Genomic DNA, 13,100 nt, shown 5'->3' with positions numbered 1-13,100 from the left:
TACAACAGAAGGATCACAATTCGGCATTTTCACTAATCACTAATCCTCAGGTACCAATGTGCCGGATTATAGAATGTCGATCTGTATTTAAAACTTAAGTACGATTGAAAAATCAGTCACAATTAATTTTAAAATAACATTTCAGACAATTAAAAATTCTTGTTTTACCTTGTGTTGTTCAATAGCCTCTATCCATTGCTGTCTATGGTCTGGGTCTTGAGCACGGAGGTACCAGACACTATCATTCACACTGATATCAAAGCGACATTCATCAAACTCATGGGGCTGTGGAGAAATTTGCAAACCATAATTAGTCTGGGTTCATTCAAATTTTCACAGCAGACAATTAACAAAAAAAGGCATTAGGGTTGTATGGAACAAGATCATTTTCCCTAGTATAACCCATTTACCTTTCTTTGAATAGAATGTACAGGAAGACTTTAAGCAGCAGTATTATTCAATTCCATTCTACTAAAACTTCAACATTTAAGAGTAGAATCATGTTATTTATTGATCTATTTATTTAAAACTTTGCAAGCCTGGACTGATTTTAAATTCTTTATCTGAAACAGATTGTATGGAAGCTACCATTTTTGGTTCAGGGCTTATTAGGTATTCAACTGGGGGAAAAGCAAGTTAAAATAGATCACAACTGCAATGAAGATAAATAAAAATTAATAAACTTTCATATAAAATTGGACCATGAACTCACATGGATTAAAGCCTCACTGACAAACAGATACATAGTTCAAGTCTACATTGCAATTAATTTTCAACCATGATCAAATTCAATCCATTTTCATTACTTCAATCAATTGGTGTTGAAAAACTAATCCCACTCTGCTGAAATTCTGTTTACATTAAAATTTTGATTTTCACTGGTTCTTGATCATAATGAGCTCGAGAGAATTCTTTCAAAGTTAGTCGTTTTGGTATAGAAAGTCACTAGTGATAGAACATTACAGGAACAGGCCCTTCAGCCCACATTGTTGTGCCAAACTAATTACATTATTAATAAAAACAATTAAACTAATCCCTCCTGCCTACACATTGTCCATATCCATCTAGATCTTGCTTATTCATGGGCTAAGTGACTCTTTAAAACCCTATTGTATCTGCCTCCACCATCACCCCAGTCAGTGCCTTTCAGACATTCACTTCTCTTTAAAAAAAAATGCTTGCCCACACATCCCTTTTGGACGTAGCCCTTCTCATTTTAAATGCAAGCCCACTGGTACAAGACAATAGATCTTTTGCCATTGACTGATTCAAGCTAATATACAAACCTGCCATCCTACAAGAGAGGGGTGATTTTATCTAATTGCTCAATAAGTTTTACTTATTAAATTATTAAATCTAATTCATTTCAAATGAATATGCAGAGAACTGAGGTATATGTGGAAAACTTCATGTGTGGTCCCAATACCGAAGGGCCAACCGAAAGTCTTGAATGACTACCATCCAGTGGCCCTGACCTCATACATCATGAAGACCCTAGGGAGGCTGGTACTGACTCACTTCTGACCTCGATCTCCTGCAGTTTGCTTACCAGGAGCCCACTGGAGTAGATGATATGTCACTTACCTGCTGAACAGAGCCTACTCCCATTGGATAAGCAGGGCAGCACTACAAAGATTATTTTTAAAAAAACTTTGTCAAGCACCGGGATGGGGGGGGGGGGGTGGGGGGGGGGTAGAGCTCCGATCAATGCAGGTTGGCACTTCTATTGTATCCTGGAGGAGGGACTACCTGACTGGCAGACCACATTACGGGCAGCTTCAGAAACATGTTTGAGACAATGGCTTTAAGCAGCATTGGGGCCCCATAGGGGACTGTATTAGCTCTCCTCCCGTTTACCCTGTATACCTTGGATTTCAGATACAGCACTGAGTTATTTCATGTGCAGAAATTCATATGACTCAGCAAAAGTTGGGTGTATAAAAAGAAAGATGGGCCTTGATGGAGGACTTCATCTTACTGATGTTGAGCTGCAGATGATTCAGCTTGCACCATTTGACAAAGGAGATGGTGATGGACTTTAGGAAGACTGCTCCCTGTTACTATTGATGGTGAGGACATACAAGTACCTGAGGGTGTACCTAGAATACAGACAAAGGGAAGCACCAACAGAGGCTACATACAAGAAGGGCCAGTGTTGCCTGTATTCCTTGAGGATACGGAGGTCCTTTGGAGTATGCAAGCTTCTCCTTTACATGTTCTACTATCTGTTGGTGCCAGTACAATCTTCAATGCGGTGGTGTGCTGGGCAATGGCATCAACACAGGTAATGCCAACAGGCTCAACAAAAAGGCTGGCTCTGTTATGGGAGTCAAACTGGACACACTGGAGGCTGTGGTAGAACAAAGGACCCTACAGGAAATCCTGGCAATTCTGGACAATGTTTCTCACCCTCTGCACGCCACTTTGGCTGAACAGAGGAGCACTTTCAGTAATACACCAAGACAATGGCGCTGCTCCAAAGAGCCCTACATGAGGTCATTCTTACCCTCGGCCAATAGGCACTATAATGAATCAACCTACAGCCAGGGAAGTGATGATTCCCCTCCTGTTAGACTGTTTGAGGTAACTTACTTCTCTCCTAATATTTGTACATCTGTGCACTTATTGCGCTATTGTGACACTAATTTCTTTTGGGATCAATAAAGTATCTTTCTATATGGAACTAACTGTAGGCAGAAGAGATTAGGGGTCATTGTTTAATTGATTCAGCACAACATTGTGGGTCAAAAAGCCTGTACTTGTACTCTGTTTTAATTGAGGAAAATATAACAATTTGTACTTGATATTTAGACAAAAATCTAGCAAATGAAGTTCTTAAAGACGAACAAAGATTACCTCACTGTTAACATAGCTAACTCCTTTTGCTTTGACCCTGCTGTTCAATAGACAACTGCTTTAACAATAACGACAATTTAAAACTCAACAGGCTTTCCCTCCAACTTTAGTTAGTTCGAAGTTTTGTAAATGCTGAATTGATCAAAATTGATTCAATCTACTTTAACATAGCACTTTGTTGGAGAATAATGAAATGGCTCTCAAATTTTTAATAATTTAGTTCCAAATAAAAAAAGTAAACGTTAAATAAGCTTACATAAATCATTTATATTTGAAATACTTGGAAATGGACAGCAACATGCAGAATTATAACCCAAAAGCAAACTAAAGAGTTACAGTTCCTCCCTGAAGCAACAAAAAAATCAGCTTGCCCAAAATGGTGCACATCTGGAGTGCTAAAACGGAACATCTGCCAAACACTGAACATCAGCACTAGCAATGCCATAGAAGTCAATTACGAAACCTGCAAGGAGATTGTCATAGCCATTGGCCTATAACAAAATGTGATATTGCAACATGGCAGCTTTGCTGCTTTGTTCCTCTGCAGCTGTCTGGAGTTCACAGTTAGTAATCCAATGGCCTCAAATGCAAGTATGCTGTGACATGGATCATGAAATTGTCGGATCTATTATTGAAAACTATGTAATTGACCACACCCTGCAGAGGCAGAAATATGAAGTATTCAGTCTAGCATCAATGCACTTTGCAATAACCCGAATGACATTTAACCACTATGTAAAATGATCTAGAAGACCACTCTGTTTCAGAATCAGAAACAGATTTAATGTCACTGGCATAAGTCGTGAAATTTGTTTAATACAATTAGAGAAGATCCACAAATGCAGTCTTTGCCAGTGATTCCCTTATTAACTAAAAAGGTCGATAAAATTACAACAATCTACTTTTAAAGCCAAAATTAATTGAAAATCCATCTTTGTTCACTGTTGCCACTGTAGCATTTCTAGTAACGGCCAAATTTGAAAGTCCTTTTTCCATGAAGTTGAAGAGTTATATTAATGAACCGCCGGATTACCACAAACCCCAGAGGGAAAACGATAATTCCATAAAACTTGTTAGCACAAAACAAACATGCACTGGAGTTGTGGTATCTGAGGTCTGAAAACGAATGCATGCTTATTTTAAATCAGCCCAAGAACACTGAATATTACTAGGGTTTAAGGACTTGATTATGTGGACAGTCTAAAATAGCTGGGTTTGTTCTGAGCCAGTCAATGTTAAATGAAAATATAAAGTTTAATATCCTTGCATTTTGATAAAATAAGAAAACTGGTTCCAATGATAATGATTTATGACAATTGGCAAAAGAACTAAGGCTACTAATGAAAAATATTTACACAGCAAGTGATTGTAATCTCCACCTGCTGTTTACATGTGCTTTAGAGGAAACAGATTCAACACAAACTTCAAAAAAAATTGTACAATTACTTTGAGGGGAAGAAATTCATTTCTCTGGGGAAAAGAGCAAAATTTTGGGATTAGATAACTTAGATGCTTCATTTTCCTTTCTCGTTTAAAACATTGAATCAGAAACCAAAACAATTCTAGAACTTCCAAACTGTATTATAACTAATTAACTAAAACATATTTAGCTGCCAACCACAAACAAAAATGTCAATTGTAGCTCCCTTAGAGAGGGTATGCATTAGTGCAATGACTCACAATTATGGTAACAGCACCAGCTTAACTTGTTTTTTTCTGAAAAACCTTGCACTCTGAACATGCCACATAATATCAACAAATTCTAATCTGGTCATCAAGATGAAAAAGAAATAACTGAACTTCTAGTACAAACATAATTTTTAACTATAATAATGGAATGATTTGCATGAGGCTGAATGAGGGATACTGCCAGTTTTGGAGCTTAATGCTTTTCATAGTTCAACCATCAACTTTATTCAACCTGTATTGGTTTTTCAGCCGTCAGTCTTCTTTATACAAGCCAAGAAAGCCAACGGTTAAACTAAAATTAACTCAAATAAGATCATACATTTTCTGGCTTTCCTGATCACCAGTGTTTAAACAAACATGCATTCATGGTGGAAAAGCATTTCAGCAATGATCCCAGTATTCACTACAAGGAAGATATTATACACTTGTGATGCTACTGTGTTATACATGCACATACTCCACATTTCACAGTTCTTCCACACAGGGATTAGCAGTACATTAATAAACCAAATTACTTTTAAACTTAACTACTCCATGCCAAGCTTTGTCTAGGTTTAATTTCCACGATGGTGTTTAATTACCTGATCTCAGTAAGGCTCTGAAAACCTACATTGCTAGTCACGGTGCATAAAACTTGGAAGTGATTTTTTTTTCCTTTAAAAAAACTCACTCATGATCACCTTTCAGTAAAACCATCTCTCTCTCTCTCTTTCTCTCTCTCACACACACACACATACACACACAATGATATTGCAGTAATTTTAAATAACTTTCCAGAAAAAGTCAATAAATCACATGAATAACTGTCAACTTGATAATATCTGAAGCTACTAGCAACTATAGAACATCACTCTGGTATTTGCCAGCGTCCTTAAAGTACATTTTTAATTTTAGCAAAATAAAAACGATGGAAAGCAATACAGAAAAGTACTAAAATAGAGAGGAAGCGAAATGACAGTCTAGAGTTCTTTATATAGTGAATAGGATAGGCAAGTTAAGATAATTGTTTTAACAGCTGTAAAGTCACAATAAATCAAGCTTCAATTATACAACATCAGGACAATATTTTATGCCACAACTCAGCAACAGGATTGAAAACAACTTTTATTTCACTAATTCATTAATATGCTCCATACTCTTACATTTATTTAGTGGCACTTAAAATTATTTACTAAATGGACATAATGCAAAAAATTCCTGACCTAACCAACAATGTTAAACCAATGAGGGTAAACCAAGTACTCTGAACTGGCAACTGAAGCTGCCCAGAACAGCTGGAAGACCAAGATTTTCCCTGTAGAAGTGGCATGCAGGGGATTTGTGGCTACATCTACGACTAGTCCATTGAAGAAGATGGGGGTAAGGGGATATTCACTCCAACAAGCAATCAAGTCCTTGTCAATTGCAGCAGAAAAAAGCAGTAACACACACAAAATGCTGGTGGAACGCAGCAGGCCAGGCAGCATCTATAGGGAGAAGCGTTGTCGACGTTTCGGCCCGAGACGTCGACAGCGCTTCTCCCTATAGATGCTGCCTGGCCTGCTGTGTTCCACCAGCATTTTGTGTGTGTTGCTTGAATTTCCAGCATCTCCAGATTTCCTCTTGTTTGCCAGAAAAAAGCAGTGATTGGATTTGGATTAAAAAGTAAAGACAACAACTGGGCTGCAAGATGAAGACAGGAGAGTATGGAACCGAGGGGTTGTATCTGGGATACCAGGTAGCACTGTTGAGCCCTATGGATACATCGTGGGCTTAGCTACGAAATGTCGAAGGAGGGTGCCCACCTGATGACCCCGATGAGGTACCTACCCTCCTTGTCACCACTCCAAGCCCACTGCCAACATTGAGAGTACCATCAAGTCCTATTAGCTCTATTACAATGAGGGTAAAATCATTAGCAATGCAGGATTTTAGGAATTCAATATCAATTTCAAATGTGGCATAAATATTCCATATCTGAGTTCAACACAAATTAATTCTTTTAAAAATCTGTTTTTTATAGTAGAAGTTTAATTTTTCAAATTTCTCATAATCCACTATGTTCATCAATTCATCCAAGGTCTCTCCCTCCTTTCCATTGCCCAGCATCAATACCAAATTCTATCCCACTTGGTTCCATCAGCCACATCCCCATCTATTTGGGGTCTCTTCAATTTGGATTCACTCTTCTTAACCTCTCTCCTACATGGCTCTCTGCACACCCTCCCATCCCCCATATATAACCTACCAGCCTTCATTTCACCCCTCCCTGTTATTTCTATAAACTGGCCATTTTCCCTTTACACCTTTACTCCTGTCAGGACTCGAAGTATCAGCTGCTCCTGTGCCTCTGCTGTCTGACCTGGGGAGTTCTTCCAGTGGTTTACCTTTCGCTTCAAATTCCAATTTCTTGTGTTTCCTGTGTATTGCCATTTATGGCCTTGGGTCAAATCAAATCACAGCCAATTAATTACTTTTGATGCCAGCCCCTCTTAACAGAATTATATGCCACAGTTCATAAAAACAAAGTTATGAATTCTGCATCCATAATAGTCAGCACAAAAAAGGTTGATTAGAGGCTTATAATAAAAAGGCTTTGGAAAACTTGTACCTCACACAACAAAAAAAAATTATGAAATAGAAACCTATAATATTCATTAAAAACTCACCCTAGTGTTCTTTTCTGGGAAAAAGTAGTGAGAATGTGAAAAGGGTAAGGGGTACGTGTAGAGGGGGTGGGCGAGGGGTAACTGTAGCAAAATATGTAGACAGGACAAGAGAGAGGTACATCATTGGGGAAGTAAGGAGAGGTAGCTAAAATAAGGTGCCAGGCCAGACGTGGAGACCACAAGGAAAAGGGAACCTACAACCACAAGAGAATGTGCTTGGCAAAGTATTTTGAGGATACCTATTTCAAGTGTTTTGAAGTACGTCAGTATTAATTCTAGGTATTACGCTTTAACCTTTGCTAATTCTGAGTATTTTGCATGCTTAGCTATGCAATAGCCAATCAATTGAGGAATTCGAAATCGGTAACCATATTTGCAAATGTAGTGCCCCGCTTTTGGGTATAAATATGACCTTTGTGGAGTTGGCTATCTTACGCCCGAAGTGTGTGGAGCTGCGAACTCCTCTCTGAATAAAAACCGTTTCAGAGGTAATTTTGTGTCTCTGGTGTTTTTCCTCAATTGAGCAGGTTAATAATTTCAGGTTGACATTAGTTTGCAGAGAACCCAAAATTCACTAAGCCTAAATAGCAAATTCCAGTCGAGTGTGGCCGGCACAACATCACACACAATTGGTACTATAGCTACAGAGCTCCAGCAACTCAGACAGTATCTGGGTGGAGCTTGCACATTCTGGTGGCCATGTGGGTTTCTCTGGGTATTCTAGTTTCCTTTCACAGTTCAACATTTGGCAAGTTAACTGACTAAGGCAAATTACCCCTAGCTCGTGTGGTGGTAGAACATAGTTGATGGGTGTGAGGGAGAAAAAATTGGGAACTGGCATTGATTGGAACGTGACAAGAGCCAACGTAGACTATTAGAATGTGAATCAGTGATAATCATCTTCATTCACAGGAAAGAAGAGGTCAATTACATCAGCCCCAGGACAAAACAAAGAAAAAAAAAGTTGCTCAAAGCAATGCCCCCGGTGCCAGCTATCTTTAACTGCACCATCATGACCAAGTAGAGGGGATGTTTTCTGATAACTGCAACTTTCAACTTCATTCCTAAATCTTCACTTAATGAAACCATGTGCACTTGCACACAACATCATTCAGGCTGAGAAGTGGCACAAAGTTACACCGCACCAACATTAGGCAATGACGACTTCCATCTAATACTTATTTCACCTTTTAAAGGGATACTGGTTTGTGCACAAAGGAAATTGTGCTCAAAAGCCAAGATGAGGTACACAGGTCATCAATAGATTCATGTGGAATGTAACTATCAGCACAGGCAAGTTAGGCAACATGACTTGCTTCAAAAAGTATTCAAGCCACATCTTCTAGGTAGTTCCTCACCAACAAAGCAATCTATTAAAATTGCAACTTGCTTGATGAAATGGGAGCTTATCGAGGTTTGGCTTTGAGAGCTACCCTCTCTGCAATTGCACAGCAAATCATTGTACAATTTAGCAGATCATAAGTGGCCATTCTTGCACAGCTCTGCTGTTCCAGGTAGTTTAATAAGCGACCCAATCTACTTTCTTGACCAAATGTCTTGAGGGGAAAGGATTTCTTTTCAAACTTAGGAAAAGCCTACACAGCATGAACTCCAAATATATGAAAACTTGTCAAGGTCATAAAATTTATCTCATCGATAGATTGGCAAAATCAGATCACAAGACTAAAGTAGTTAAACAATAATTTCCATTAGTCGAGATAGACGAAACTGCTGATAAGACTGCAGCTGATCAACCACAAAGGAAAAACCTTGTGCTGGTGAAAATATGCAAATTGAGCTTTTATCACCAGTATACGCAAAGTGGTAAAATGAGTATTACTTTACACCTTTATACATTTTAAAAATTACAAGTGCTTGCCTCAATCTGTTGCTACCATATCTAGGAATGTTTACTGAGAAGAGACTCCAGCAGGACTAAACAAAAGTGGGAGTGGGGTGGAGAGAAAAAAAAATGGTAAATCATTCTCATGTTCACATTATAAAATAGTTGCAATCAAAATAAGGAAATAAAAAACTGCCATAATCCTTGGTGTAGTGAATAAATGCAAATACCCCAGTTGCTCAAACCCCTTCTGCCAATCAAACGGATTACTTGCACTGATGCTAATCCCTGTACTCCAATCCCCTTCGAGCCCAAACAAATTGGTATATCAGCTTAAATCAAAGCACAAGGTGAGATATCTTCAAAAGGTTAAATGCTAAGTATGATATTTCTCATCTCCTAGAAGCCTGACACCTCATTTCAGCGCAATGATTCCTTGTTCTAGATTTTCCAGTCAGACAAAATAGCCATCCTTCATCAACCCTCATAACCCCTAAAAAAAGGAGAATCAGCAAATAGAATATTTAAGAGAAACATTGATTCAATTATATATTATAGTTATCAAAAACCAAAGGGTGACAATTTTGTTAGCCATGATTAGGCATCAAAACACACATCCTATTAACTCTGTTTAAAATACTTTGATTTATAGATTATACATAACCCTGGATGAACCATTAATGGATCTTGTCAATTACAAACATCAAAAAGCAATCATGTTCAGTCCATAAACGATCTTTGTAGCTTAAACCCCCATCCCTCATTTCCCTAGTCATGCATTACCATACAACAGTCAAACACTCATTTATTGCTTCAGATTTATTTCAGCGCTCAAACCTGGCTTCCCTTTCTCCACTTTAAACTTCAATTAGCACATCAAAACACATTACTTCAGTCCCTCCTCTCCACATGTATTTAAATCCCACTGCCCTTCCCAAACAAATCTCAACTTGACAGTCTCTCCTTCCGCTGCTCTATTGACGTGGCCTGAATTACCGTAATATCCTACCATCTTCCACAAGGAAATTAATGGGCAGTCCAATCAGTAACTGACCAAAAACTGAAAATTTATATCTTTTTAGTCATCTCTTCAGTAGAATCTACTTTTCTTCTCATTTCTAATATATCTCTTTAAGGTCTTCACGTAACTCTTATTAGACAAACTTTTTTTTTATTTCAAAGAAGCAGGGAACAAGATTTTCTGTTAGAACTATATTAACTAGAATGTCAAGATGAACTTTCAAAGCACTGCAAACATACACTGACTGGTTCTGAAACTGCACATTGGTCTGAACTGCTAAAGCAGCTCTTTAAGCTGCAATAATTGAATATTCAATATTTTTCTGTTTCTCACCTGGAATTTCAGACAAAAGTTTAACTTGCAAGAGCAAGGAAATACTGCCACAAATGGACTGAGGAAAGTTGAGAGCTCAGAGACCAATATGAGGACCACAGACTGTTGCACAGATGGGGGCGGGCAATGCTTCCAATGCTAATTCAGAGCCGCTTTGTGCCCCAACATATGCTGAGGTTCTCAATACCACCCTGAATACTCCTTTACTTGAAATCATTGGTTAGAGGTTTCCATAAGTGGGGATGAAGCATTTCTTCAAGAACTTGAACACATCCTTGAATTTTCCCAGTCCACATGGCAATCTCACCTTGTGGGGAAGCTCAGAATTGAATGTCTCATTTGCAGCACACAGCTAATTTGGCTGTATAACATAGATTCAGGACCTCAACACTGGGATACAAGGAGCACGACGAACATGACCTTAACAACAAGAAAAATACACAACATAGCATTAACAAGTATACATGCGCCACTTTGACCTCAGTAGAGCCTTTGATTCCAACAGGGAGAGTATGATGCGCTCTCAAATTCAGCTGTCCTCAGATGTTTTGCTATTGTGCATTTCCTCTACCCATGCAGGTTGTGACATCTACCAATTGGCATACAGTGAAACCATTGTCAAACAAAAATGCATCAGAAATATTTTGGGTTTGCTGCCAAACTTGCCTCAATCTTTCTTGTGACACAATTGCATCACACCTCCAACAAACTCTCAAAGAGTGAAGCTATTGTTCAGAATTTATCCGAGGGTTCCCAACCTGGGGTCCATGGACCCGTTAGTTAATGGCAGGGGTTCACATCACAAAAAGGTTAGGAACCACTGTTTTCAGCTGTCGATATTACATATTAGAGCTATTCTATGATGGCATATGACTCAAGATATCATACTTGCCTGTGTGAACGTTTTGACTCCTTACTTAACAATACACTTGTTTTCTTGCAGTGCACTGAACATGCACTTGATTTAATTTCTGGGATAAAGGAGATGCCTTATTAAGTTGTGTTCTATTGGCCAAACACTGAAATTTTGACAAACGTGAGGTGATCTCATTGAAGCATAAATTCTGATCAGTTTGACAGGACAGATGTACAGAAAGTGTTTCCCTGGGGACTAAAGTGCCACATCTCAGAGTAAGGATCACCCTCTTAATTATCCAGTAGATAGAAGTTTCTTCTCGCAGATGATTATAAATATTTATAATTCTCAGATCTGTGGATCTGAAAAGTTGAGTACACTTAAGACTAAGATAGTTCCTCCCACAAACTGATGGTGTTAGATAGGAATACAGAATTGGCTTATGATCTTATCATAAGGTGCCCCCGACTTATCAAGGGACCACATAAGCAAATCTTACTTCTATTTTGTTTAACTCAAAGTTACAAATGTAATTAAAATATTATATTCAAAATTTTCCATCGGATGCAAATTTGCAAAAAAACCCCAGCAATCTTGGAAGTTACAGTGAGTTATTACAGAAAGTACAGATGATCTCAATTTTTTAATTTAAAAAAGTTGGATTGGCTTTTAATATTTAACATGCTTTATAAAACAAATCAATTTGCAATTTAAATTGATTTTGCAAACATTTCATTTTTCTCTGAAGTAACCAAATTAATTACTTACAAAATATGTTCCATATACAAAACTTTGTGATCATCTTAACTATTCCCTGGAAATATTGTATAAAGCTACAATATATTTAAGAAATAATATTAAACAAATAGATAGCATTGGTGAAGGATGAATTAGCTCAATATCCCACAAAATTTACATGCGGGCTACTCCATATGGCAGCCAATGTTTCAACTCTACTTGAAGAACCTGATTTAGCAATGAGTGAGGGACATTTCAAGCCATACGACTGTGGTCACAACAGCATACGATTCTGTTGATGCAGGATTCTTCTACACAGGTTTTAAACTGCGAGATCCAAATTTCATCTACCCAGATAATCCAACTGTGCCAATACCAAAAACAAAATTCCCTCATAGAATAAACAAGAGTACTAATGCATGATCAATATGATAACCCTTACTATCAATGCTATCATGGCAAAATGAGGGTTTGCTAAGTCGCTCTAAGTTGCAAACCAGTTCTTCAGGTGAGGGGGGCAGAGAATTAAAGAGATGAGAAGGATTTCTTTAGCCAGAGGGTAGGGAATTGGTGGAATTCATTGCCACAGATGGCTATGGAGGCCAAATTATTGGGTATATTTAAGGTGGTGGTTAATAGATTATTGATTAGTAAGGGTGTTAAAGGTTAGAATCAGAATCAAATTTAATGAAATATGTTAACTTTGCAGCAGCAGTACAATGCAATACATGGTAAACATAGAAAAAACTGAATTACAGTAATTATATATTTATATATGTATAATAGTTAAGTTAAAATAAGTAACCATATAACCATATAACAATCACAGCACGGAAACAGGCCATCTTGGCCCTCCTAGTCCGTGCCGAACCCTTAATCTCACCTAGTCCCACCTACCCGCACTCAGCCCATAACCCTCCACTCCTTTCCTGTCCATATACCTATCCAATTTTACCTTAAATGACACAACTGAACTGGCCTCTACTACTTCTATAGGAAGCTCATTCCACAAAGTAGCACAAAAACTAATTTTAAAAAGTATGAGGTAGTGTTCATGGGTTTAATGTCCATTTAGAAATTGGATGGCTGAGGGAAAGAAACTCCTGTACCTCCTTC

At 38.1% G+C, this 13,100-nt stretch overlaps 1 protein-coding gene across 6 annotated transcripts in view; it reads right to left on the bottom strand.

Annotated features, from left to right (window-relative positions):
* The window catches only part of LOC132396718 (ceramide transfer protein), a 126,760-nt gene that overhangs the window by 85,989 nt on the left and 27,671 nt on the right, over window positions 1-13,100 (bottom strand). For all 6 annotated transcript variants that reach the window (XM_059974533.1, XM_059974534.1, XM_059974536.1 and 3 more), the window contains exon 3: window positions 169-285. In XM_059974533.1, coding sequence (XP_059830516.1) covers window positions 169-285 — 117 coding nt within the window. The remainder of the gene's footprint in view (window positions 1-168; window positions 286-13,100) is intronic.

Source organism: Hypanus sabinus, chromosome 7, assembly GCF_030144855.1.
Source record: "Hypanus sabinus isolate sHypSab1 chromosome 7, sHypSab1.hap1, whole genome shotgun sequence".
Lineage (NCBI taxonomy): Eukaryota > Metazoa > Chordata > Chondrichthyes > Myliobatiformes > Dasyatidae > Hypanus > Hypanus sabinus.
Note: the sequence above shows the minus strand (reverse complement) of the source record. Positions and strands in the feature narration are given on the sequence as shown.